At 41.5% G+C, this 27,843-nt stretch overlaps 1 protein-coding gene and 1 long non-coding RNA gene across 2 annotated transcripts; both read left to right on the forward strand.

The window, feature by feature from the left end:
• The first annotated feature begins 4,907 nt into the window (after positions 1-4,907).
• On the forward strand, positions 4,908-12,813 carry LOC149978852 (uncharacterized). The gene is made up of 2 exons (XR_016485863.1): positions 4,908-5,074; positions 10,601-12,813. It is a non-coding gene; the product is annotated as an uncharacterized LOC149978852 (long non-coding RNA).
• A 1,991-nt stretch (positions 12,814-14,804) lies between these two features.
• On the forward strand, positions 14,805-26,087 carry LOC118938441 (uncharacterized). The gene is made up of 2 exons (XM_036942406.2): positions 14,805-15,358; positions 23,297-26,087. Exons 1-2 carry the CDS (start codon positions 15,022-15,024, stop codon positions 23,926-23,928), a joined length of 969 nt encoding a protein of 322 aa, XP_036798301.2. The 5' UTR covers positions 14,805-15,021; the 3' UTR covers positions 23,929-26,087.
• Positions 26,088-27,843: the final 1,756 nt, after the last annotated feature.

Below are 27,843 nucleotides of genomic sequence, written 5' to 3' on the forward strand. Positions count from 1 at the left end.
GAGCCTGTCACACAACCCATTCCTGCCCAGGGCACCTCCCACAATACAGGCTCCAGTTCTGAGAATAGACCAAGGGGAGTTAAAAGGGGAAATTACCCTGGGGATAACGGCTGGCCATATGGTATGTGAACAGTTCGAAACTGGGATTCCAGGAGCAGGAGACCTCCCCCAGGAACGGAGGCCGCAATGCTCCTCTGTGAACTCTCTCACCTCTGAAACCAGAGGACACCTACAAACAAGATTAGATTCAAACCACTTCTATCAGACGGATAGGGAGGACTGTCATCAGAACATGGATATCGAAAACGAAGAAGAAATTGACATGGTGCTCACCCCAGCTCCGATGGGAGCTCCAAACGTGACTAAGATGCAGGAGCTGCTGAAATCATCAATAGCTCGAGCTAAGGAACTCAGGGAGCTAATAGCTAACCAAGATAACAACAGAGAGGGAGCCTACCGTGTGGAAGGCATAATGAGAGGAACAGTAACCAAAGTTACCGAATCAATGGGGTCCGAAACACTCCGTCGATCCTCCAGAATTGCTGATAGAAGAGAGCGAGAGCAGGAGATGGCAGGACAGTACCCCCTGCGACCGACACCAGGTGATGCACACAATGTGGAGTACCAGCCCTGGAAAATGACTGATTTAACAACACTGATGGGACAGATGCCTAGCCTACATGGAGGAGCTTCAGCGTGGCTACTTCAACTGCAGACACTTACGTCAGGCCTGCAACTCTGCCTAGGAGACATGAAAGCACTTCTAGCAAGAGCCACCGACCACGGAACCATGGAGGCCCTCATGACAGCAGCTGACCTTGGATGGCGGGCCCCAACACTGCCCATAGACCACTTCCGTACCAGATTATGGGAAGTTCTACGGAGAGCATACCCTACAGAAAAAAACCATGCCACCTTATCCTCCTTCACAATCAACCCAGGTGAGCAACCTGCAGCATACCTGGACAGGGCTAAGACCACATGGAGATCGGTCCACGAAGAACCATTCGATCACACTGATACCACACTCAGCATGTGGAAGGAAATGGTGGTCAACGGGTGTCCTGGAGATGTTAAAACCAAACTCAGAGGAACGGTAGGGTTGATTGCACTTCCTCTGACCCAATTCAATACGCATGTGCACCACCATGTGACCCAGCACAACAAGGAAAGAGGGGGTGCTGAGAGCCAGGTGCAGTCCCTCCAGGTACAACTCCTGAAACTCCAATTGAAGGAAGCACAACAAGGAGAAAAACCTAAGAAACAGATGGTGGCGGAAGAAACGAAGGAGCCGGGAACCAAAACAGACATCTCCCAAATAGTGGCCCAGACTGTCGCTCAGATGATCCAACAGCAGGCAGCCTCACTCACGGCCACTAGGGGGGCCCAACCACCCCAATACCCTCCCCCACAGCAGTATATCCTGCAACAACAACACCCAGTATGGGCTCGACGGGGTCCCTACACTGGACAACACAGAGGGGGAAACTACCAGTGTTTTAACTGCGGAATTACCGGTCATTTTGCCAGAGATTGCATGAAACCACTCTCCCCGCAGCAACAGCAATGGAGAGCAAGAGGAAGTGGGGGAAACCCACCTCTGCAACATCAGCAACCAGGACCCTCACCCATGCATCAGCAACAGCCAGCATACAACCACCCAGAATCTAGCCACATGCAGCAGGAGCAGCAAGATTACAACCAACCCTCCCACTTCAACACCTGATCACCCAGTAAGAATGATGAGGATGCCACTCCTGCCGATGACCACACTGTCTGAAGCCCAAGAAGTGTACTGGCTAAAATGCCTACCCACAGGGCCTGCCACCCCTCACATCCAGTTTAAGTTCAACCAACTGAAAGCTCAAATCTACACTCTGCACCCATATAAGACTCCCCAAGCTGAGATCCATTGCACACTCAATGCAACAGAAACTGATGACTGCCTCTACACTGCAGACTGGGACGAAGACATGATGCACCTGACCCCACCTATCAGGTGTTGTACCATTGGGTGTGGCCCAGAGGGGGTGGCAGCACCGGTCATCCTACGATCAAGGAACCTCCATGCACCCCTGGCCTGGACGGCTGAAGCATCAACAGCCATAGCACTCCTGAAAACAGATCTATCAGCGGCAGCAGCTCTGACTGCACCTGACTACAAGAACAAGTTCCATTTGGATGTTTCTGAAAGGGAAGGATTTACCTCATCCGTCCTATTCCAGAAACAAGAGGGGGAGAGAAGGGTCTTGATGTACTACTCTTCAAACTTGACCACATTGAGGTAGGACAGTCAACATGCTCCAGATACGTTGCTGCAGTAGCAAAAGCTATTGAAAAAACAGCTCACCTCGTGATGTCACCCTTCAATCAGCCATCATCCCTCAACCAGCATCGGCCAAATTAGCTGAAATCATCGGATTGACGCAGGTCCTCATCGGAGGAAAAGGAAAGACTGAATATCTATACAGACTCAGCCCATGCCCATGAAGCAGGCCACACTGATGGACCCAGAACTTTTATGAGAAACACATGGCCCCACACACGAAGGCAAACTAAAGACCCTCCAAAAAGGCCTCGCACATCTGGTGGCACCCTCACATAAAAAATATGACTGACTTATTTTATGACGATGATTTATTTTGTGACGAATGCAATGGTTGTGACAGACACAACCCAAAGAAACCATATCAAACACCAATGGGCTCATACGTAATACCTAATGCATGTTTTCAGGATATTAGTATAGACTACACCGACATGGGCCCCGAAAATTTATCTAAAGGCAAACTCTATCTCCTAGTCATAGTAGATAGGTTCTCCAAATGGGTAGAGGCAATAATAACAAAAGGGGAGGATGCTAGGTCAGTCTTTAAGTGGCTACAAACCAAACTAATACCCAGGTATGGCATCCCAAGACAAATCAAATTTGACAAATGGCTCACATTTAACAAACACCTGAGACAGGTGGAAGAAAGATTTGGCATAACCCACAGATTTGGATCTGTGTACAGGCCCCAATCCCAAAATCTGGTGGAACGTCAAACCAAAAGCAAAAGCTAAGATAGCTAAAGTATGTGCCTCATGGGATAATGACTGGTAGAGTCATGCATGGTCCACCAAGGGAGGGAGGTCATATGCCCGCCCTTGATGTACAACAAATTGTAATGTCTAATTATGTGAAAAAACTGACGGTTCTCTCTGCAGCACTCTCTACCCAGGTTCACAAGGTCCAGGAGGGGGAGCTGCCGGGGGACACGCCACTACTGAAGGTAAAGGTTGGTGACGGGGTGAGGGTTACAGTCCACAAGAGAAAGTGGCTGGAACCCAGGTGGACTGGACCGTACGAAGTGAAGGAGGTTACTTCACACTCAGTCCAGGTCAAAGGTAAATCAGGCACACCTTGGCACCGCCTTACACATTGCACCCCAGCCCCAATTCCTTCTAGAACACTGACTGAAGTCAGAGCTGATTTGAGCGGCCTAAATTCGATTCCAAATGAAGACACTCCTTCCTCAGGTGATGCGGCATCAAACTCCGCCTCCCCTGAGAAGGGAACCTCGCCCAGTTAGAGGGAAATTTCTCCCTCTCTGGGTGAGGCTGGGGATATCTGGTCCCTTATTTGTGATATTCCTACTGATATTTGGAGTAACCCTAGGACTTTCACATGGTTAATTGAACAACTATTTCACCCTGCCACATCACATACACCAACCCCTACACATGTCCCTAACTCCTTTCCTGATATCACTCCCTCCAATCACTCCCGTCCCAAACGTAGCACTACACCTACAGACCCACCATGCAAACCAGACAAGGTTAGGAGCACCACCTTATGTATACCCACGATTGCAACCGCCACCTTTCTGCTATAGTTTTCACGTCTAATAGACGTGAAGAGGGGGATTTGTTATATAAATATTCATACACATAGCTCATATAAACAAAGACATTCCGTCGTAAGAACACATACACCCAGCCATAAGACTGACCCCCTCTTCCTTATATAAACACACATCTCATCTCCCTCTAACTGGCCGGTCCCAAGACCAAAGAACTTTTGCTGTGCACCAATGGGGCCCGCTCTGGCTAGAGCAAGGCCCGCCTCCAACCCTCCGACCAGTCAAGAAGACCGAAACGACAAGACTCCACCTACTTTATTCTATGTATAAAAATGTATGTAACCATTGTATAGGCCTCTTTTTCACCTGGCTCCTTGCCGAGTTATGTGAACTAGGTCCGTGCACGTAAAACTGCGGGACAAGATATCTCTGACTCATTAAAACTGTCTTTTGTTACAACTGAAATCCACTCTGTCCAGCGTCCGTGATTTGGTCTCAACTCTCCAGTATTTGAACACTAACATTAGTATGCTTTAAGTTCCCGGATGTCGTACTAAATTTGCCAAAATAGGATGTATACATGCAGTACTTTAGGGCCAATAATGCAATTCTTCAGGAAATGATTTTGGCTTCAACGTTTTCAGATTTGAAGAAAATGGGGGGGAAATATGCAGCCGAAGTCCAACGAGAGAGCGGATACAAATTAACTGCTTTAAATAATTATGACAAATGTTGAGCAATGTAATAAAGTAATGACTTTTCAAATAAGTTACGTTACACGTTATGTTAGCTACGCTGTCCTTACAAAACGCATAATATATCTTTACAGCAGTACGTACCCGTATGTGAGCTAGCTACCTAACGTTAGTTGGCTACTTATACATCAAACTTGTCAGTATAGTAACTATATTCTAACTAACTACTCAATGTTTGACTTGATTATTTACATCGTTCTTAGCCAAGGGGTCGTGTGCGTTCTCAATGGACATTGTTAATTCGGGTGCGTTCGTAAATTCGCTCTGGCTTTCTACTCCGATTGCAGAGCACACTCATTTGAGTACCAGAGCGCAGAATAACTGATTAATTTAATAACGCTCAACACCTGTGGCCGGTGTCAGTAAATATTTCTTCAAAAATGCTCAAATTAAATTGTTGCCAGCAGCACAGTTAGTCACCAACGCTCTGGATAACATGAAAACAGCCTATTCAGCGCTGCTAGGGAAAGGAAAATGGTAAGAGTGAGGTTCTCTCTCATTTGTGTCTAGCAAGCTATACAACGTTAGCCAGTTAGCTTGGGTGCTTTACTGTCATTGTGAGGTCAGAACTCTTGGATCGACCCTACTCCTCAGCCATATAGTATTAGTTAACAGTGGCGTTATACGAGCTTATGTTTTGGTTTCTGATGGGGTAATACAGTTTAAACATTTGAGGCATTTATAAGTTATATTCTTCAAGAATCAATGGTTATATAGTAAATGGGTCTTTCTATAACTGCAAGTGTAAATTTCCTGTGAGGGTCAAATTGTTACAGCTGTTAAGTCATTGTATAATATTCTGGCAATTATTTTCATGCCATTTCATTAAAGGTGAAAGATTGTCTTTTCTTAGCAAGGTGTTGCTCAAATAATGTTAGCTGCTTTTGCTAATGCTAATCGCTAGCTAGCTTGCTAAATGTATTAAGAGTCAGCGCAAACGTAACTAGCTAATGCTGCCTGGTACCAGTGCTGGTGTAGGCCTAGATAAGCATGTTTGTGCAGCGGTATCGTATCAGAGAGGAGTAAGCAAGGTATGAATATGTTGGCTAGCTAGTCGGCTACATGAGTAAGAAAACAACATGTAATGTAACATCTAATTAGGGTCAACTGGAAACACTGACCAACACTTTGGTTCCTACCCTGTCTTCTTCTGAGGTTTGTCAGACTACACTCATCAGGTGTATTGCTGCCACCTACTGTACGGGGTTGTAAAAAATATCCAAAACGCAAAAAAAAATGGGATTAACAAATCATACTAATTACGTAAACTAAACACGAACCAAATTCACTCCACTACCATGAATTTCAAACAAAAAGGGTACTATTTAGATCTCGACACAGGTTCAGGAACCTGGGAGGGGTGGACCGTCTTCATTCGGTACTTCCTGTAACATTTTGTCTGAAGTTCTGGAGATCCAGAAATCTATTTGCCGCCTTCACAATGATGTCTAGCTTCTTAGATGTTTTATTAGCTTATTATTAATGCAATTTATCACTGCGCTAGTGAGGGCAATGCAAACGCAATTTTGTTGTAGAAACTCCTCCAAGCTAATGCGGAAACTGCTAGTTTTGGACGAAGGTTACTAATAATTTATGAGTGCAATTTATCACTTGCTCTATAAACACAACAAAGTCCACCTTGTTCACTATTTGTGTGTTGGGATCCTTCTCCTGCATGGCTTCACTGCAGACTGTGGGACATGAACTGCCTTCTCCTCTCTACTCCTTCAGCTATTTTCACTGCCTCCACGTAGGACACCTGCTGAATGGGCCTGATCATCCTAGCTACTGTGACATCCTTCATCCGTACAGGGCACTCCGGGAACGTGATTCCCATCACAATTACAACATGCTTCATCTGACTACGACATATTTATTCCTTCGACAAACACTTGCCATATGTACAAACTGCAGCGGCTTCTGTATATCTCACTTACCCAGGTTTTACATAAGATGGGAGAACCACTTCACCAAACCACAGTAAAACCTTCCGTCTATCATTCATTTTAATCAACGTGCGTCTACCTGAAATGTTTAACCTAAACCACATACAGCTTTCTCCTTTTGCGCTGTTGACACACAATCAGTATCATATACCGCTCCTGGTCACTCGAACCGATTCCACGTTACCCAATTCATCCTTCACCATCTTTGAGACCGTTATCAGGTCACCCACAAAAACATCCTTGCTGATGATTCCCACTCCGACCCTAAACTGCTGTTCATTACCAACTTTAGCCCTTTTCACTCCACTGTTCTTCACCATCGTCCACTCAGTCTCACCAACTGCACAGAGTCACTGTTCTTCACCATCATCCACTCAGTCTCAACAACTGTACTCACGCCAAGAGAATCCCACAATGCTTCCTCCATTGCTCCTCCAGTCATCCCCTGGACTCCCTCGCTCTGTGCTGTGAAAGATGTGAGAGTTTGTTCTCAAAGTAGCGTCTACATTGTTCTCGTTCCATCTATATTGTTCTCATTCCATCTATATCGTTCTCATTCCAGCACATCTGTTGCTTCACCAACTTGTTATCCCTTTCGTCTGCACTACTTGCTGTCATTTTCCCTTCCTGATTTTCCTCTCTTGGATGTCTCCGCCACGCTCCTACTCTGTCAGTAATTCCTCCCTGGTTTATTAATTGGTATTCAAACAACAATATATTCAAGGTGCTGCACATTCTATTCCAAATCTAGAATTAGAGTCGTCATTATGTTTCCATGATTTCAATAGTTCACCAGTTAACTAAGCCTATAATTTGGACACCAAGGATGTGGAGACCAAGGAACCTGAAGCTTTCAACGGCTCAACTACAACCCTTTCGATGAGAATGGGGGCATGCTCAGTGTTTAGTCCCAGCTAAGCTTATTGATGAGCTTTGAGGGTACTATGGTGTTGAACGCTGCACTGTAGTCTATGAATAGGATTCTCACATGGGTGTTCCTTTTGTCCAGGTGGGAAAGGGCAGTGTGGAGTGCAATAGATTGCATAATCTGTGGATCTGTTGGGGCGGTATGCAAATTGGAGTGGGTCTAGGGTTTCTGGGATAATGGTGTTGATGTGAGCCATGACCAGCCTTTCAAAGCACTTCATGGCTACAGGCGTGAGTGCTACGGGTCGGTAGTAATTTAGGCAGGTTACCTTAGTCCCTGTGCCCAAGAACACTATGGTGGTCTGCTTGAAACATCTTGTTATTACAGACTTCGACAGGGGATGAAAATGTCAGTGAAGACCCTTGCCAGTTGGTCAGCGCATGCTTGGAGTACACGTCCTGGTAATCCGTTTGGCCCTGTGGCCTTGTGAATGTTAACCAGTTTAAGGGTCTTACTCACATCGGCTGCGGAGAGCGTGATCACAAAGTCGTCCAGAACAGCTGATGCTGTAATGCATGTTTCAGTGTTACTTTCCTCAACGCGAGCATAGAAGTCATGTAGCTCGTCTGGTAGGCTCGTGTCACTGGGCAGCTATTGGCTGGTCTTCCCTTTGTAGTCTGTAATACTTTGCCAGCCCTGCCACATCCGACGAGGGTTGGAGCCAATGTTCAAGGGGTATATCAATCTCCCCAGGGTAGCAGTAATACTTTGAGATTTGTCCACAAAGGGATACCCCTCCCATAGGTGGCTCATTATTGGGATTCATTGCTGATTCCTACCTGTAGCTCACTACAAAGTGTCTATTGATACAGGTAAAGGGGCCCTGTTGGAGATTGGTGGATGGTAGCGGATTTTAGGGCACAAGCAGGGTTGCACACGGCCATGTTATTATCCCACACAGTCTCTGTGGTTCATATGAACCACGTTCCTGGGAATTAGATTTGATTAGAAATCGTCCCAGTCTGTTTCCAGCTAGGTTACGAGGCGCTTTGTCATATCCAGAGTCAGTTTATTTTAGTACTGTCCATATGTAGATTGTTTTTGGTCACATACGTTTGCTAATCTTGCCAATGAAAAAATCATAAAAGTAGTGAGCTTTGTGATGATTGAGCCATCTGATTCAGTAAAAAAAAATCCCCAAAATTGTATGTAAGGTTCTAAAAAGCTTTTTACTATTATTCTTTGTCATTTATCTTTGTTTCATTGTCGTTTTTTTCTTGTTTTTATTCAGTTTGTCACATGATTTCTCAATTTGCAGGACGTTTGCCAATCGGTTGTACAGCCAGACTTATTTGCCATTCCTTTTGCCTCATCCCTCTCGACCATAACATTTTTCAATTCCTCATCAATCCAAGGAGATTTTAGTTTCTACAGTCATTTTCTTAATGGGTGCATGCTTATTAGTAACTGGAATAAGCAATTTCATAAATGTGTGCAGCGTCTGGTTGCTCCTCATTACACACCACAGAGCAGCAAATATTCTTTACATCATCAACATAGGAATCCCGTGTTTTATTAAATAATTGAGACACACAAATGACTCGAGGAAACCAGAGATCAAGATAGCCTAACCATAAGGAAAAAAACTCTTCCTCCTCCCGCTGCTGCTGGCCTGCGTAAATTCTGATGTTATGCTCCTGAAGTTTTCAGTAATAGACTAAAACAGCAGTCGGCAACCTTTTTTGGAGTGCAAATTTATCTGACCATTTCTACTCATCTGGTGCCAGTGATGATTTTCATATTCACATTTTACTGGAACAGTTTGATTTAATTTATAATCGTATCTCAAAATCATTGTCTGTGATTAATCTACATTCTACAGTGGGGCAAAAAAGTATTTAGTCAGCCACCAATTGTGCAAGTTCTCCCACTTAAAAAGATGAGGCCTGTAATTTTCATCATAGGTACACTTCAATACTTATTTTCCACCATAATTTGCAAATAAATTCATTAAAAATCCTACAATGTGATTTTTCTGGATTATTTTCTTCTCATTTTGTCTGTCATAGTTGAAGTGTACCTATGATGAAAATTGCAGGCCTCATCTTTTTAAGTGGGAGAACTTGCACAATTGGTGGCTGACTAAATACTTTTTTGCCCCACTGTATATAAATGAAAATTATACAAATCTAAACTTTTATTGCCATTGCCAACTATGTTAAATAGCCTACATAAAGCCAACAAATAAAAAAAGGCTAGAAAATATCCAGATAAAAATAAATCACATTGGCTGAGCATGGCCTGTCTACATAGTGGATATAATGTTTCAAGTTCTATCACCTGGGTCAGTCTGAAACTTAATATAAAATATTCTGGGCTCACAGTTTCCTGCATCAGTGAGTTTGGGACAGACACAGCTGTAGGCTATTCGTGAAAGGGTTAAGAGGTAATCAGGTATTGTATGACATTTCCACTGGATCAGAGCATTACATTTTTCCCTTTCATGTCGAGTGGTTATCAAGAGTGAGAGCTGGAAATATATTACTAAAATCAATAGTTCCTCAAAGTATTTGTAAGACTTTGTTTACTTGCTGTTTGAGGTGGGGGAAAAATATTTTGAGAAGCTCCACATATGGTGGTGTGTAAATACTATCAGACATCCCCAAATAGGTGCATCGCTCTCTGCATCACTCTCTGCCCTCTATTTGCTGAAACGCAACTCCTCCATGCTAATGCAGAAATCTCTAGTTATACCAATACCATAGACTCACTGTAGGACCCATAACTTCACCTAACAACAACATAGACCCACTGTAGGACCCATAACTTCACCTAACAACAACATAGACCCACTGGAGGACCCATAACTTCACCTAACAACAACATAGACCTACAGAAATGTGCCTATATTGGAGACCAAAAGTTGTCTGGCACACTGCTCAGGATTTCAACAACTTTAAAAACGTATTTCTAGCATACAATCGTCGATGTTACTACTAATGTGGAAACAAGACAAAATATGATTGTTGTTCACTTGACTGTCTTAAGACAAATGTCAAATAATTAACATTCATTACAGATGTCATTGTTTGTACAACATCATGGCTAGGCTGTTGGCATAAACTTTTTACAGTGGATTTATGCTGTTGTGGGCCTTAAACCATCTGTCTGACTTTGTTGTTCACACAGGAGAGAGACGTGACTATCGTGGATCCTCTGGGGGGCCTCAACAACCTCATGATGCTGAAGAGGCAGAGAAGAGTCTCTCCACATCAAAACACCTCAAACATCAGCTGAGACCCACAGAAGAGAAACCATACTGCTGCTCTGATTGCGGGAAGAGTTTCTTAAGATTTGATTCACTAAAAATTCACATGAGAATTCGCACTGGAGACAAATCTTATCGCTGTGATCAATGTGGGAAGAGTTTTACTACATCTAGCACTCTGATTCGACACCAGAGAACACACACAGGAGAGAAACCTTTTAGCTGTAATCAATGTGACGAGATTCTCTGATTAAACATCAGAAAATACATGGAGTTGTTTCATGATATCAATGAAATTGTCACAATGTAGAATGTTTTAACATTGTAGTAGGAGTATTTTAATGATGTTCTACCTTATCGTTTGCCCTGTTCAATTGATTGCAGCATGATATGGATATTAGCCTCAGGGGAAAATCCAGGCTCTGAATTGAAAGAGTATTATTTAACAAAAAGTGACTAACAAAAAAAAAAGAGCTGTGTTACACTTACTGTGTTGGTGACCCACTTGAATCAAAATGCAGGACTTCAAAATGTAGTGAGCTGTTTTCTACAAGTGGAAAAAAAAAATACACGTAATATGATAATTGTTGCAGATGTTTGTGTATATACACACATGAAAGCAGTATAATAAATTGGTCTATAATCAATTTTATTAACAATCTGACATCACTCCAGTATTTCTTGACAACATTCAAGTGCTAATTGTTTTTATTCCACTACTGAAGAAGCATGACTCAAATCACCTCATATTTCAAACATTCAGCCTGACAAAAGATACATGATTTTTTATATTGCCAACACATATTAACAAGGGGGTGAACATTTGGTTTTGATTTTCATATTTATAATTCATGAAACATTTAGTAATCATAATTATTTATGTAACCAGCTGACCATTTTTGGGTACAGTTATATTGACAATGTTGCCCTGCTTTTAGAATATCAAGATTCATCCTCAGATGTGCCAACCCAAATGCATGACATTGGGGACTGGGCCCCGATCCAACAGCATGCCTATTGAGTGAACCCTGAAAAGAGAGAGAAGCTCCACAGTGAGGTGGAAAGTTACTACGGATATTGCAGGAGTTTCCTCTTGAAATCCGACATGTCCGTGTTAAGGACAACTTGGTTGCTGATCGTCTCAAGGGTGGGCAGTCAAAAATGTTTGCATTTAGTCAGTGAGTTGCCATGGGTCACAATTTATTTTGACTGCATGTTTTTCCGTTTTGGAGATGAGTTTTGTTTGGGCTCGTTCCAAGGAGACCAGAGTTCTAGAAGCTAGTGAGTTTTAGGATTCTATAGAAAGAAAAATGAGAAAAGATACGATTGTATATTATTATTTAGAAATATGTGTTTTTCTTGTTTTTAATTGTTGATAGCCAGTAGACACTATGTTTATATTGGAGAAGGTGAAGCATTGTAGTTGATTATAATGTAAAATGGAAGTTGTTTTCTGGTGGTGAGCAAACTTGTCCAACACAAATCTAGGATATATTTGTTGTCTTAGGGGGGAAGGTGTTACAGGCTTTGGTTTTTCCATTTATGTTTTGAGGTTGAACTTTAGCACGTATAGCTCGTTAGCACGTAGGACGCACAGATTGGTGTCACCTAATTTGTCAGTATGTGTTACACCAGTTCTGGCTTGTCTATCTCTTTAGTGGGAAGGTGTTTCACCTGAGCTGGTCCAGGTTCTATTTAAGAGTGTCTGGCCCAGTGCTCCAGTTGTCTTGATAGATGTGGGGAGTCAACACCTTTAGTTGTTCCACCTTTTTGGTTTACTTTCTGTCTTTAAGTTTGTTGTGGGTTTTTCTTTTGTTTTCCTTTTCTTGGGCAGATTTAGTGGGTCTCATGGTGGGTGTCTTTTAGGTCCCAGTTGTTACTAGTCAACTTTCATTGGTTACCCCTATAGAGCCCATCCTAAAAAAATAAGCTTATATTTTGGGTTGGATATTTTAACATTTTAATCAATGGCATTTCCTTAGGATGCTCATTAGTCTTTAAGTTATTAGTTATTTTATCCTCTTATGTTTGTGAACTACATATTTCTGTTTATTTTCATTGTTTTTTCCTGTGAAGCCATTATGTTGCATCCATGTCTGAAATGTGCTGTATAAATAAAGCTTGATTTGAACATATTGCAAAACAAATTAACCCAGTGACTAACCAATCAACAGACTCTTGGTCCATTTTAGTATGAAAAACAGTATCAATCCCACTTTTCCAGCCTACTGAAGGCGTGGTGGAGTGGTAAACACCACCCCCGGCTCTATCAGGGACTTGAGGTGGTTTCCCACAGCTCTGCTTATGCCATGTTCCATTTCTTGACTGCCCCTGCAACACAGAAACACATTTAGTCATGTTATATAGAACACTCAAAGTAATGGATATGGAGCATCTATGGCCTCAGTTAAACCTGGCAACTAAATGTGACTTCTGTCATCAGATCACTCCAAGCTGCATTAGGTTCAGATCAACCAGGATGGTTCTTTGACATAGTCTGGAAGCAGCCAGGCCACTGAATATGCAAAATGCAATGTCAAAAGATGAGTGGGGAAAAGTAAGTTTTACACAAGTGACCTTCATAATAAATTAAATAAAATGTTATCTGTCACATACATTTGTTATTGTGGGTGTGGCGAAATGCTTGTGTTCCTAGCTCCAACAGTGCAGTAATATCTAACTAAATGCTTGTGTTCCTAGATCCAACAGTGCAGTGGTATTTAACAATTTCACAACAAATACCTAATACACACAAATCTTAGTAATGGAATAAGAATATATAAATATATGGAGGAACGATGTCAGAGTGGCATAGACAGATACAGTAGAATAGAATACAGTATATACTTATGAGATGAGTAATGCATAGACTAAGATACAGTAGAATAGGATAGAACCTAGTCTGTTCATTATATACATCTACATGATGTGTTGTTACACCATGTAGGAGCAGAATAGACCTAGTCTGTTGATGATGTATTGTTACACCATGTAGGAGCAGTATAGACCCAGTCTGTTCATTATATACATCTACATGATATATTGTTTACACCATGTGGGAGCAGTATAGACCTAGGTCTGTTCATTATACACAACTACATGATGTATTGTTACACCATGTAGGAGCAGTATAGACCTAGTCTGTTCATTTTATACATCTACATGATGTATTGTTACACCATGTAGGAGCAGTATAGACCTAGTCTGTTTATTATGTACATCTACATGATGTATTGTTACACCACGTAGGAGCAGTATAGACCTAGTCTGTTCATTATATACATCTACATGATGTATTGTTACACCAACAAATAAAGGGAAATTATATTGTTTTATACTGATACAATATCTCAGAGAAAGAGATTTAGTTTAACATGTAATTCTCAAAAGGTAGGGGTCTGAATTATTGCCACCCATGTTTTCAATACTCTAGCACCCTCCCCTTGGGAGGATAAATACACTGAAATGTTTTATGAGATTAGAGAACACATTGGGTGGGATCTTAGACCGTTCCTCCATACAGAATCTCTCCAGGTCCTTGATTTATTTTGTCTGTGCTTATGGACTGCCCTGTATAATTCAAACCATAGGTTTTCAATGGAGTTGAAGTCCGAAGACTGAGATGGCCGTTGAAAATGTTGATTTTGTGCCCAATTAACCGTTTCTTCGTGGGTGTTGATGTGTCTTGCTGGAAGATCCACTTATGGCCAAGTTTCAGCCTCCTAGCAGAGAGGTAACCAGGTTTTGGGCTAAAATATCCTGGTAGTGGGTAAAGTAAAGTTTATTTATTTGATACAGTCATTTTTGCTCATCTTTATCAAGGGTATCAATAACTAGGTGCTTACTTTGATATCTAGTTATTTGACTGAATCAGAAATACACATCTGGACTAGATGTAGAGTTAGTTTTAAATTCTCGTAAAAAATATTGTTGCTATTTGTACGTGTTGATATAATATTCTTATTTAATGGAGAGGAAAAAACGTTTCCCTAAACTGCTTTATAATATTAAAATTAATTGAAGATAAAACAATTAAGAAATTCCCTCCTCAACTGCGTTTCCTCCCTCCAGACAGCAGACTGCGATATGTGTTTTTTAGGCGATGTTTCTACTGTGACGTATATTCTAGTGGACGGAAGGCTTCTTCAACAACTGCAGCCACCTCCGTAGCTCGCTGGACAACAAAGTCGGAACATTCAAGTTCTTTAGACAATTTACTTGTTTATTTGCCACTATGATTTAAACATACTTATGTGGAAACAACTAGCTACCCCATTTAGTTTAATATTTACGTTGTAAGTCAACTTGTTGGCTGGTTAAGTTAGCACTAGTCTAGTCGCTAATGCTAACATCTCCGACCATGAGCTCACTAAGCTACTCTCCTGCTGAAGAAGAGGAGGTCTGCTGGACGGAGAAAGAAGCTCTCGTGAAAGAGGAGGAGGGAGAAGAGGCTATTACAATACAAAAACAAGTAGAGGGTGAGGCTGTTACCGTGAAAGAAGAAGAGAAAGACGCCTTCAGAGTGAAAGAGGAGGAATATTCGGTTTTTGGAGTGGAGGATGAAGTGAAAGAAGATGAAGAGGTTTTTGGAATGAAGGATGAAGAGGGGGAGATTACTGTCACATTAGAGGAGGACGAAGAAGAGAGGACTGGAGATCTGATTAACACCAGTAAATACAGTGAGTACTATTTTATAAAACAGGGACATTGATCTGATTAACACCAGTAAATATAGTTTTTATTTATCCTTTATTTTACCAGGTAAGTTGACTGAGAACACGTTCTCATTTGCAGCAACGACCTGGGGAATAGTTACAGGGGAGAGATGAGCCAATTGTAAACTGGGGATTATTAGATGACTGATGGTTTGAGGGCCAGATTGGGAATTTAGCCAGGACACCGGGGTTAACACCCCTACTCTTACAGTAAGTGCCATGGGATCTTTAGTGACCTCAGAGAGTCAGGACACCCATTTAATGTCCCATCCGAAAGACAGCACCCTACAGAGGGTAGTCTCCCCTGGGGTATTGGGATATATTTTTAGACCAGAGGAAAGAGTGCCTCCTACTGGCCCTCCAACAACACTTCCCGCAGCATCTGGTCTCCCATCCAGGAACTGACCAGGACCAACCCTGCTTAGCTTCAGAAGCAAGCCAGCAGTGGTATGCTGCTGGCAGAAAGTGAGTGCTATCTTATTAAACAGGGACATTGTTCTCATTAACACCAGTAAATGCAGTGAGTACTGTCTTATAAAACAGGGACACAAACTCTGCAGTTGTTGAACTAATGTGTGATTTTTAAAAGGGCATTCTACACTTAAATATGTTTTTGTACTGTCGGAATTGTTCATGACGTCCTCCAGTGATTTTTAAAAAACTTTTCCTGTTGAAAAGTGATATATAAATACAGTAAAGTATAAGCACATTAAAGGGAAACAAATAATAACAAACAAACAAATAAATGTTTTGAGCAAAATAGTGTTTTTTTTTAGACAACTGCAAACTAGAAGGATTGAGTGATGTCATAGTAAGGCCTTCAAGGAGTTGGCTTGATGGGAATTTGTGATGTCATCCAATAGGCGACTGATCTTCATGTGAATATTCATTATTCTTTTTAAAATCCTTCATGTTCTGTCAAGTTGGTTGTTGATCTAGAAATCAATTTTCAAGTCTTGCCATAGACGTACTGTAGGACCCTGTAATTTTAACATTCATTACAGATGTCATTGTTCGTACAACATCATGGCTACGCTGTTGGCATCACCTTTTACAGTGGATTTCTGCTGTTGTGGCCCTTTAACCATTTGGCTACACATGGCCTGTCTGCAACGAACTGGAAACATTGGATAAACTATCAACTGGGTCGGCCCAAAACTCGATATAGCAAGCTTGCACAATTGTATAAAATATTCTGGGCTCTCAGTTTCCCGCGCCAGTGAGTTCTCGACCGACACAGCTGTAGGCTATTTGTAAAAGGGATAAGAAGTAATCAGGTATTTTAACATTTCCACTGGATCAGCGTATTACGTTTTTCTCTTTCGTGCCGAGTGGTTATCGAAAGGGCGAGAGCTGGAAATATTTTTTAAATACTTTGAGGAACTATTCTCATTTGCAATTGATTCTGATTAGACTTTGTTTTCTTGCTGTTTGAGGTGAATAAAGGATTACTTTGAGAAGCTCCAGAACTCATTAGTGGTGGTGCGTTACGACAATCAGAAATACTATCAGACATCCCCAAATGGGCACATTTATAGGCCTACATTTGCGCTCAGACCAGGTAGACTAGTCCTACTTCTATATGTGTAATTGGGTGTGTGTCCTTACTCAACATTGCCAGGAGTGTTTCAAACAAAATACAATTAATAAATTGACATCTTGTGAAGTAAGGTCTGGGTGGTCTGCCAGGGGCCGCTTCATTTAGTATCCGTTTAGGTCGGCATGGGGAATGATTGTATTTTCCCATAGTATGTTTTACAGAAGTTGACCGACTGAAAGGGAGTGTAACTTTATGACTTTTGGATTCGGGCTAAACTTTGAACATTGAGATATTAAAGACATGATAGATCAGATGCAGAGTATATAAAGGAGTGAGATTTGTAGAAAGACATAATGGCTGTGGAATGTGCTGGGTGGACGGGAGGAGATCACAGGATTGCTATAAGGGAAGTGGATGGATATCTGTGGATTAGGCGAAGGAAGGGTTGAGGTCAGGTCAGATCCCCTGAAGGGAGTAATAAGGGTTTAGTATCCTGTTACCCTCTTCCTGTTGACCCAGAAGATGTAAGGATTGGAGAGGAGGAGGAGTGTCCAAAGTGTGGAAAATACATTTGTCTGAACTATGGCTGTAACAACCCTTTGGGAAGAATTGAACTTGGTTAAGCTTCTCTAGTGTCTGAGTTATTTACTCTGAAAAATTAGAACCTAACACTATAATTACTGTTCCCTGAAGAAGGGAAACGAGGTGCAAAACCTCTTTGGCCTCGCCCCTTCCTGGGTCGGTGTAGAGCGGTATTAAATTTAAGGAATAAACCCGAGCCTCACGCTCATCACCTGTGGAAGGCGGGCTTCCAGCGAGGCGTGAATTTAATAGCATGTTGTACCTAGTTTCCCTCCTTCAGGGAACAGTAGTTATAGTCATAGTGTTACGCTTGTCATATGATGAACTTCAATTTAAATACGGGATCTTGCTGTCGGACAGTTTTTTTCCATTCTGAAATGCACTCGAACTATGTATCATTTAGTTGCTCCTTATGTTGCGCTGGGAAAACAGTTTATCGGCACAGAAATACTAAATCATTTCAGAGTTTGCTATATCCAATGTTTTTTAACTGAGTCATCTTGCAATCCAAGATGGCGTAGCAGTATGACGTCTTTGCTGTTGTAAATGTTGTTTTTTCATCATTTTTGTATATATTGCAAAATATTTCAATCTTTTTTTCATGTTTAAATTAAATATACCTTCCGGCAACCCGCCTCACCCAATGTGATACGGATCTGCTATTTTTTAGACCTTATAGCTAGAACCTCCATCAGCAGCTAGCCATCAGAAGCTAACCAGCGAATTAGCTACTAGCTATTTAGTCATTGTTAGCCACTGCTAGTGGCCTTTACCTTTTTAGCTCAGACACCAGCCGCTTTTAGCCTGGATAATACCTGCCAGTCTGCACAGCGCAATGTCAACCATGAGCATTTCGGACTGTTTTTCTTCACTACATCACCGTATTCCTGCTGTTTTTCTCCACCACATCACCGTATTCTTGCTGTATTCCCGCTCTGGACCAATACACCGGATAATCGCAGCTAGCTAGCTGCCACCGAGTGTCAAAGCCTCGAAGCTAGCCTTGAGCCAGGCCCATCTCCCAGCCTGCTCAGTGGACCCTATGATCACTCGGCTACACAGCTGATGCCTCCCAGACTCTTCACTAAGACGACTAGAAGCCACTACATCACCGGATTCCTGCTGTACGCTCTGGATCTTTGCATCGGAGTGGCCATAGTGGCTAATGCCCTTGTCCCGGAGCTAGCACCAGTTAACCTCGAGCCAGGTGCATCTCCCGGCAAGCAAACAAAATTACTCCAGGTACAATACCTCTTTTGCCAATTCTCCTGCACCCTTTGTCAACACGGAGCCCCGCCGATCCATCACGACTGGTCTGCCGACGTAATTCCATCCGATGTGCCCTCAACCGGTCTTTGCAGGACGTCGGTGACGCCCTTGTCCCGAAGCTATCACCAGTAGCCTCGATCCAGGCGCATCTTTCGGCTAGCGTAGTAATGACTACCTAACGGCTTCCCTGGTTCATATATTCCTGATCACTGGGACCCTATGATCACTTGGCTACATAGCTGATGCCTGCTGGATTGTTCATTAATCACGGGTCTCCATTTTGTTTATCTGTCGGCCACAGACTCGAACTCAGGCCCTATGTGTAGTTAACTGACCCTCTCTGCCCATTCATTGCCATTTTACCTGTTGTCTTAGCTGATTAACTGTTGTTGTCTTACCCGTTGTTACCCCTTGGTTCACTCCAGACCTGACTTCCCTCGATCAGAACAAAAACATCCTGTGGCGTACTGCGCTAGCATCGTGTAGTCCACGGAATATGCATTTTTTCAGAGAAGTCAGGAACCAATACACACAGTCAGTTAGGAAAGCAAAGGCTAGCTTTGCATCCTTTAGCTCTAACTCCAAAAAGTTTTGGGACACTGTAAAGTCCATGGAGAATAAGAGCACCTCCTCCTCCCGCCCACTACTCTGAGGCTAGGAAACACTGTCACCACCGATAACTCCATGATAATCGAAAACTTCAACAAGCATTTCTCTACGGCTGTCCCATGCTTTCCTCCTGGCTACCCCAACCCCGGCCAACAGCTCCCCACCCACCGCAGCTACTTGCCCTAGCCTCCCCAGCTTCTCCTTCACCCAAATCCAGATAGCTGATGTTCTGAAAGAGCTGCAAAACCTGGACCCGAACAAATCAGCTGGACCCTCTCTTTCTAAAATGATCTGCCGCCATTGTGGCAACCCCTATTACTAGTCTGTTCAACCTCTCTTTTGTATCGTGCGAGATTCATAAAGATTGGAAAGCTTCCGTGGTCATCCCCCTCTTCAAAAGGGGTGACTCGCTGGACCCAAACTGTTACAGACCTATTTCCATCCTGCCCTGCCTTTCTAAAGTCTTCGAAAGCCAAGTTAACAAACAGATCACTGACCATTTCGAATCCATCCGTACCTTCTCCGCTGTGCAATCCGGTTTACGAACTGGTCACGGGTGCACCTCAGCCACTCTCAAGGTACTAAACGATATCATAACCACCATCTATAAAAGACAGTACTGTGCAGCCGTCTTCATTGACCTGGCCAAGCCTTTCGACTCTGTCAATCACCGTATTATTATCGTAAAACTGACTAGCCTACTGATCCTTAACTTCGGCAATGTCATTGACAAAATAGCCTCCAATACTCAGACTGCATCCAGTTTGCTGAGTTATCACAGTGCCATCCGTTTTGTCACTAAAGCCCCATATAACACCCACCACTGCGACCTGTATGCTCTTGTCGGCTTGCCCTCGCTACATATTCGTCGCCAAACCCACTGGCTCCAGGTCATCTATATGTCTTTGCTAGGTAAAGCTCCGCCTTAACTCAGCTCATTGGTAACCATAGCAACACCCACCCATAGCACGCACTCCAGGAGGTATATCTCACTGGTCACCCCAAAAGCCAACACCTCATTTTGCTGCCTTTCCTTCCAGTTCTCTGCTGCCAATGACTGGAACAAATTGCAGAAATCGCTGAAGTTGGAGACTTATATCTCCCTCACTAACTTTAAGCATCAGCTATCTGAGCAGTTTATCGATTGCTGCAGCTGTACACAGCCCATCTGTAAACAGTCCATCCAACTGCCTACCTCATCCCCATGTTTTTATTTTTTAATTTGTATTTTACACACCAGTATTTCTACTTGCACATCATCATCTGCACATCTATCTCTCCGGTGTTAATTTGCTAAATTGTAATTACTGCGCTACTACGGCCATTTTTTTGCCTTACCTCCGTACTCCATTTGCACACACTATATAGATTTTTCTATTGTGTTATTGACTGTTTGTTTGTTTATCCCACGTGTAACTCTGTGTTGTTTTTGTCACACTGCTTTGCTTTATCTTCGCCAGGTCACATTTGAAAATGAGAACTTGTTCTCAACTTGCCTACCTGGTTAAATAAAGGTGAAAAAAAATATCCTAACTTTATTTTAGTCACATGTTCAAATATCATCAGCTGATCCAGGAAATCATTTTCTGAATGACAGTCGCATGACAAACATCACGACATGCAACAACAACCAAAGTGCTTCTTCATTCATTACTCTGGTAAAGACAGCTATGCCGTGCTCCATGTTGGATCCAACATCCCTACTTTGGTCATAATGTGTAGAGAACTGCTCCTTGATGGATAGGCTATTGTACAACACACAGAGCTATTTTCCTTTATTTGTTGTTAGGTGACGTTATGGGCCAATTTGGCAAACCGTGTACAATCCCTCATTGTCAGGCTGATGGAAAAACTAGCCAAAGAGCATTTTACTGGTTGAAGTGGTTTTTTTTTAAAGTACAAAGCGGTTGATTTGCGATGATGACACAAACATTATATTGAGCAGGACATTCAAACGAGCCTTACAATTATAATCCAAATTAGTGTGAAATGCACTAATAAGCAACCTGGAAATGGAGGTTACTCCCCTGAGTTTTCCCCCATTCAAATTCAGAATACATTGTGAAAAACTAAAATCTTTGCTCACCGTTTTTGCTGCAGGCAGATATACTACATCCATATCTATCGGTTTCCTCATTAGCAGGGAGGTGTTTCTGCAATCAAATTGTGTGTTTATTGCCCTCATGTCGCAATTTTAGCAAACACAGAAAGGGGCCTATATTGGAAACCAAAAGTCATCTGGTACACTGCTTAGAGTTTCAACAACATTAATAACTTATTTCTAGTCTACAATCTTATATGTTACTACTAATGTGAAAACAAGACAATATGACTATTCTTGCTCATTTTAAGACAAATGTCAATGAACACAAATGTCAAATCATCTTTACATTCATTACAGCCGTCAATTATTGTACAACATCATGGCTACGCTGTTGGCATCACTTTTACAGTGGATTTTCGCTGTTGTGGGCCTTTAACCTGTCTAGGCCAAGTGTTCCGCTAGCGGAACCCCACCTCAACATTCCGCTGAAAAATTCAATTTTTTAAAATAAATATGTAACTTTCACACATTAACAAGTCCAATACAGCAAATGAAAGATAAACATCTTGTTAATCTTCCCATGGTGTCCGATTTCAAAAATGATTTACAGCGAAGGCACAACATATGATTATGTTAGGTCAGAGTCAAGTCACAAAAACACACACAGCCATTTTCCAGCCAAAGATATGAGTCACAAAAAGCAGAAATATAGATAAAATTAATCCCTAACCTTTGATGATCTTTATCAGATGACACTCATGGGACATCATGTTACACAATACATGTATGTTTTGTTCTATAATGTGCATATTTATATACAAAAATCTCAGTTTACATTGGCGCGTTACGTGCAGTAATATTTTAATTCCAAAACATCCGGTGATTTTCCCAGAAATACTCATAAACATTGATAAAAGATGCTGTTATTCACAGAATTAAATAGGGACTGATCCTCTATGCAACCGCTGTGCCAGATTTTAAAAAAACTTTACGGCAGAAGCATAATCTTAGAACGGCGCTCAGTACCTGATTATAAACCATTAGACAATTCCGCCATCTTGGAGTCAACATTAGTTAGAAAAAACACTATAAATATTCACTTACCTTTGATGATCTTCATCAGAAGGCACTCCCAGGAATCCCAGTTCAACAATAAATGACTGATTTGTTCCATAAAGTTCCATAAAGCCCATCATTTATGTCCAAATAGCCACTTGTTGTTCGCGTGTTCAGCCCAGTAATCCATCTTCATGGAGGCGCGACCATTTCCTCCATGACAAAAACTCAAAAAGTTCCATTACAGGTCATAGAAACAAGTCAAAACAATCAATCTTGAGGATGTTTTTAACATATATCATCAATAAGGTTCCAACCTGGAGAATTTCATTGTCTGAATAAAAGCCCTGGAACGAGAGCATACTCTCTCGGGAGCGCGCTTAATGAGACTGAGGTCAGACCACTCACTAAAAGGGGTCCCATGAGCCCCTCCTTTATAGTATAATCTTAAAACTAGGATCTAAAGATGGTGACATCTAGTGGAAGCCCTGGGAAGTGCATGCACATCCATAACAATCAGGGATTTAAATAGGCTCTGTTTTGAAATTCGACTTCTCACTTCCTGTTTGGATTTCTTCTCAGGTTTTTGCTTGCCATATGAGTTCTGTTATACTCAGACATCATTCAAATAGTTTTAGAAACTTCAGATTGTTTTCTATCCAATGCTAATAATATGCATATATTAGCATCTGGGACAGAGTAGGAGGCAGTTCAGTTTGGGCACGCAATTCATCAAAAAGTGACAATGCTGCCCCCTAACCTAACAGGCTTAACCATCTGTCTGACTTTGTTGTTCACACAGGAGAGAGACAGAACTACTGTGTATCCTCTGGGGAGCCTCAACAACATCATGATGCTGACAGGGCAGAGAAGAGTCTCTCCACATCAGAACACCTGCGCAGATCCACAAGGAACAGATCTCACTGCTGTTCTGATTGTGGGAAATGTTTAAAATCTTCATCAGAACTTAAAATACATCTGAGAAATCACACGGGAGAGAAACCTTACTGCTGCTCTTACTGTGGGAAGAGTTTTACTCTGTCAACCCACCTGATATCACACCAGAGAACACACACAAGAGAGAAACCTTATAGCTGTGATCAATGTGGGAAGAGTTTTCCTCAGGTAAGAAACCTGATATCACACCAGAGAATACACACAGGAAAGAAATCGTATAGCTGTGATGAATGTGGGAAGATTTTTACTTGTTCTAGCTATCTTGTTGTACACCGGAGAACACACACCGGAGAGAAACCTTTTAGCTGTAACCAATGTGGGAAGAGTTTTACTCGGCCAAGCAGCCTGATATACCACCAGAGAACACACACAGGAGAGAAACCTTATAGCTGTGCTCAATGCGGGAAGAGTTTTACTATATCTAGTGTGCGGACTAGACACCAAAGAGAACACACACACAGGAGAAAAACCTCATAGTTGTAATCAATGTGGGAAGAGATATGATTTAAAAAAATATATATTTCACCTTTATTTAACCAGGTAGGCTAGTTGAGAACAATTTCTCATTTACAACTGCGACCTGGCCAAGATAAAGCATAGCAGTGTGAACAGACAACAACACAGAGTTACACATGGAGTAAACAATTAACAAGTCAATAACACAGTAGAAAAAAAAGAACATCTATATACATTGTGAGGAGGTAGGCGAATAGTTATAATTATTGAGTAATTATGATTAAACATCAGAAGATACATGGAGTTGTTTCATGATATCAATGAATTAATGTCAGAATGTAGAATATTAACACATTGTAGTAGGAGTATTATAACAATGTCACATTGTTGATGCCTAAATATTTGCCCCCTTATCAAGTGATTTCTGCATGATATGGTTATTAACCTCAGGGGGAAAAGTCCATGCTCTGAATTGAGAGAGTATTATTTATGAGATTCAACAAAGTGACTAACAAGAAAATAGTTGTTACACTTACCACGTTGTTGACGCACTTGAATCAAAATGCAACACTTCAAAATGTGGCCAGCTGTTTTATACAAATTGTCCTCTAGCCAGTGATGTACACATTATTCCCAGATTCCGTGTGGTTTTTGAGCTGTTAGTTTTAACAGGATGTGCAACCTCATCTCCCTCCTGTCACACAATTGATTTCAACATGATGTCGTTGAGTGATGACAAAGTGTTGCGTTCCTTTGTTTAGCGACCCCTACATTTAAATGCATCACTCCAAAATGTAGCTGACTGTCTTCTGCAGGTTGTCCTCTAACCATTGATCTAAAAGATCTCCCATTTCCATGTGTTTTTTTAGTTGTGTTCGTTTCAACATCACGTAAACCTGATTTCCCCCCTAATCGATATCAGTGATTTATTGCTACTTGTCAAAACAGTGTTTTTGGTGCTTGTGCAGTTTATAAGGAGCTTGTTTAAAAAATACAAGTAATATGATTATTGTGGCAGTTTGTGTACATAGCACATTTTATGTTTAGGTTTTCAATATATCAAACTGTTTCTATATATTGGTTATTAAATTTAGACACGTTAACTGTGTTTTGACATGGGACACCGAGCAAAATGTAATTGAAAAGACGACAATGCCCGACGTCCAATATTTGTTTGGTTCTAGTTGAAAATATGTATTTTCGGGTCATTTTTTAAATTACTTTAAAACAACGTAATTTCAGTAGCCGAGTGGTTTGGGCCAATAACCGAACGTTTGCTGGATCGAATCCCCGAGCTGACAAGGTAAAAATGTTGTTCAGCTCCTGAACAGGGTAGAACAGTGGGTTCTAGGTCGTCATTGTCGATAAGAAGTTGTTCATAACTGACTTGCCTAGTTAAATAAACAGTGGACTAGAGTTCTTGAAGCTAGTGAGTTTTCAGATTCTATAAAAGAGAATTTAGAGAAAAATACTGTGTATTATTTAGAAATATTTTTTTCCTGTCTTCAATTGTTGACAGTCGGTCTATATTGGTGAAGGTGAAGCATTGTAGTTGATTATAATGCGAAATGGAAGTTCTGTTGGTGAGCTAACTTGTCCAACAAAAATATAGGATATTTGTCTTAAGGGTGAAGATTTTACAGGCTTTGGTTTTTCCATTTGTGTTTTGAGGTTGGACTTTAGCACGTCTAGCTCGTTAGCAAGTAGGACGCACTGATTGGTGTCACCTCCTTAGTCAGTATGTGTTACACCTGTGCTGGCTTGTCCATCTCGTTAGTGGGAAGGTGTTTCACCTGAGCTGGTCCGGGTTCTATTTAAGAGTGTCTGGCCCAGTGCTCCAGTCAACACCTTTTTGGTTTGCCTCTTCTTGGGCAGATTTAGTGGGTCTCATGGTGGGTGTCTTTTAGGTCCCAGTTGTTGTTACTAGTCAATTTTCAGTGGGCACCCTCAGTTTCTTTCAGAACCCTTCCTAAAAAAACAAGCTTAAATTTTGGGTGTGATATTGCATCCGATTAATATTTGAATCAATGGAATTGCATTAATGTTCATTAGTCTTTCAATTGTTAGTCTTCTGTTTGTTGTGTACTAAATGTTTATTTTCATTGTTTTTTCCTGTAAAGCCATTGTGTTGCATTCATGCCTGAAATGTGCTGTATAAAGAAAGCTTGATTTGATTTCAACAACGTTATTTTTTTTATTTCACCTTTATTTATCCAGGTGGCCAGTTGAGAACAAGTTCTAATTTACAACTGCGACCTGGCCAAGATAAAGCATAGCAGTGTGACAAAAACACCACATGGGATAAACAAAAGTACAGTCAATGACAGAATCTATATACAGTGTGCAAATGGAGTAAGGAGGAAAGGCAATAAATAGGCCATAGTGGTGAAATAATTACAATTTAGCAATTAAACACTGGTGTGATAGATGTGCAGAAGATGAATGTAGGGATGCAAAGGAGCAAAAATAAATAACACGGGGATGAGGTTGTTGGGTGTGACTATGTACAGATGTACAGGTGCAATGATCGGTAAGCAGCTCTTTCAGCTGATGCTTAAAGTTAGTGAGGGAGATATATGAACCCAATGACCGACCAATCGCAAGACTCTTGGTCCCTCTTAGTATAACAATCGGTATCAATCCCATAAAGGATTGAACTACTGAAAACAGAAACAAAGAAATGGATCAACCAGATCAAGCCTGCTGAAGGTGTGGTGGAGTTTTAAACACCACCCCCGGCTCTACCAGGGGCTCGAGGTGGTCTCCCACAGCTCTGCTTATGTCATGTTCTGTGACCTTGCCGTTCCATTTCTTGACCTCCCCTGCAACACAGAAATAAACACATTCAGTCATATATAAAAACACTCAAAGTAATGGATATGGAGCATCTATGGCCTCAGTTACACCTGGCACCTTAATGTGACTTCTGTCATCCGATCACTCTAAGCTGCATTAGGTTCAGATCTACCAGGATGGGCCTATGACAGTCTGGATGCAGTCAGGCCACTGAATATAAATATTCAATATAAAAGAGATGGGGTGAATGAGTGGGGAAAAGTGTGACACAAATTACCTTCATAATATCAAAGAACAAATGTGTGTCTGAGGGGAAATTAACTTTCATACAGCCAGAAGGGGTGAGAAATTACACCAATATCAGTGGAACATTTGCACTAATGTAAATAAACATAGATGGAACATATTACCTTTTGCTTACGTGATGAACCACTAAGGGGACATAAATATTTACCATCTAAACCATGTGTGACCTCTCTGGATATAGAAGTGTTCTTCCTAACCAGTCCCTCAACAGCTCTCTGACTGAGCTCCACCCTCATTGGGTCTTCAGAGGAGAGGAAGGCTGAGGAGGGATGGAAGGCTGAATGGATCAGTCAGTCAATAACGTGTAGAGCTGCTGTCTGACAAAAATCACTATTTTAGTAGTTCATTAAAGTAAATAAGGCTTTATGACTGCTGAATACCAACTATAAATCACTTAGATCATGTAATTGCAGGTAGAGATACATCCTTGGGACGTCACTAGCCCATTGAAGTTAACATTTAAAATGGTTAAGGTTAGGGGTTAAGGTAGGGTTTAGGGTAGGGATGTCCCAAGGATCCCGGATAGCATTGACCATTGTGCATTCTTCTGTCTCTTTTACATAGCAGGTTCTGACTTCTGAACTCGAAAATATGAAATATTCTTATTATGTGAAATTGAATGAAACAATAATGTATGTTGATGCTAATATGATGTCCAATATTCTATGATGTTTCTATATGATAACAATAGAGTGATACATTTAATATGCCATATACTATTTTTTTAACAGTTTCACTAATTAATTTTTATAAACGTAATTATTATGATTCAAGGTCAGTTCACGTCTCACCTCATACTGTACTGGAGCAGCAGCAGCTGACTTGATCGTTGAT

Source organism: Oncorhynchus mykiss, chromosome 13 (genome assembly GCF_057628025.1).
Source record: "Oncorhynchus mykiss isolate SJ-2025 chromosome 13, ASM5762802v1, whole genome shotgun sequence".
NCBI classification, from domain to species: Eukaryota; Metazoa; Chordata; class Actinopteri; order Salmoniformes; family Salmonidae; genus Oncorhynchus; species Oncorhynchus mykiss.

What these genes read in the sequence shown, in the direction of transcription:
- LOC118938441 (XM_036942406.2), top strand. Translation starts at nt 15,022, where the DNA reads ATGCTAACATCTCCGACCATGAGCTCACTAAGCTACTCTCCTGCTGAA. An exon ending in GATTAACACCAGTAAATACA is followed by an intron (nt 15,359 to 23,296) that starts GTGAGTACTATT and finishes TTGTTCACACAG; the next exon opens with GAGAGAGACAGAACTACTGT.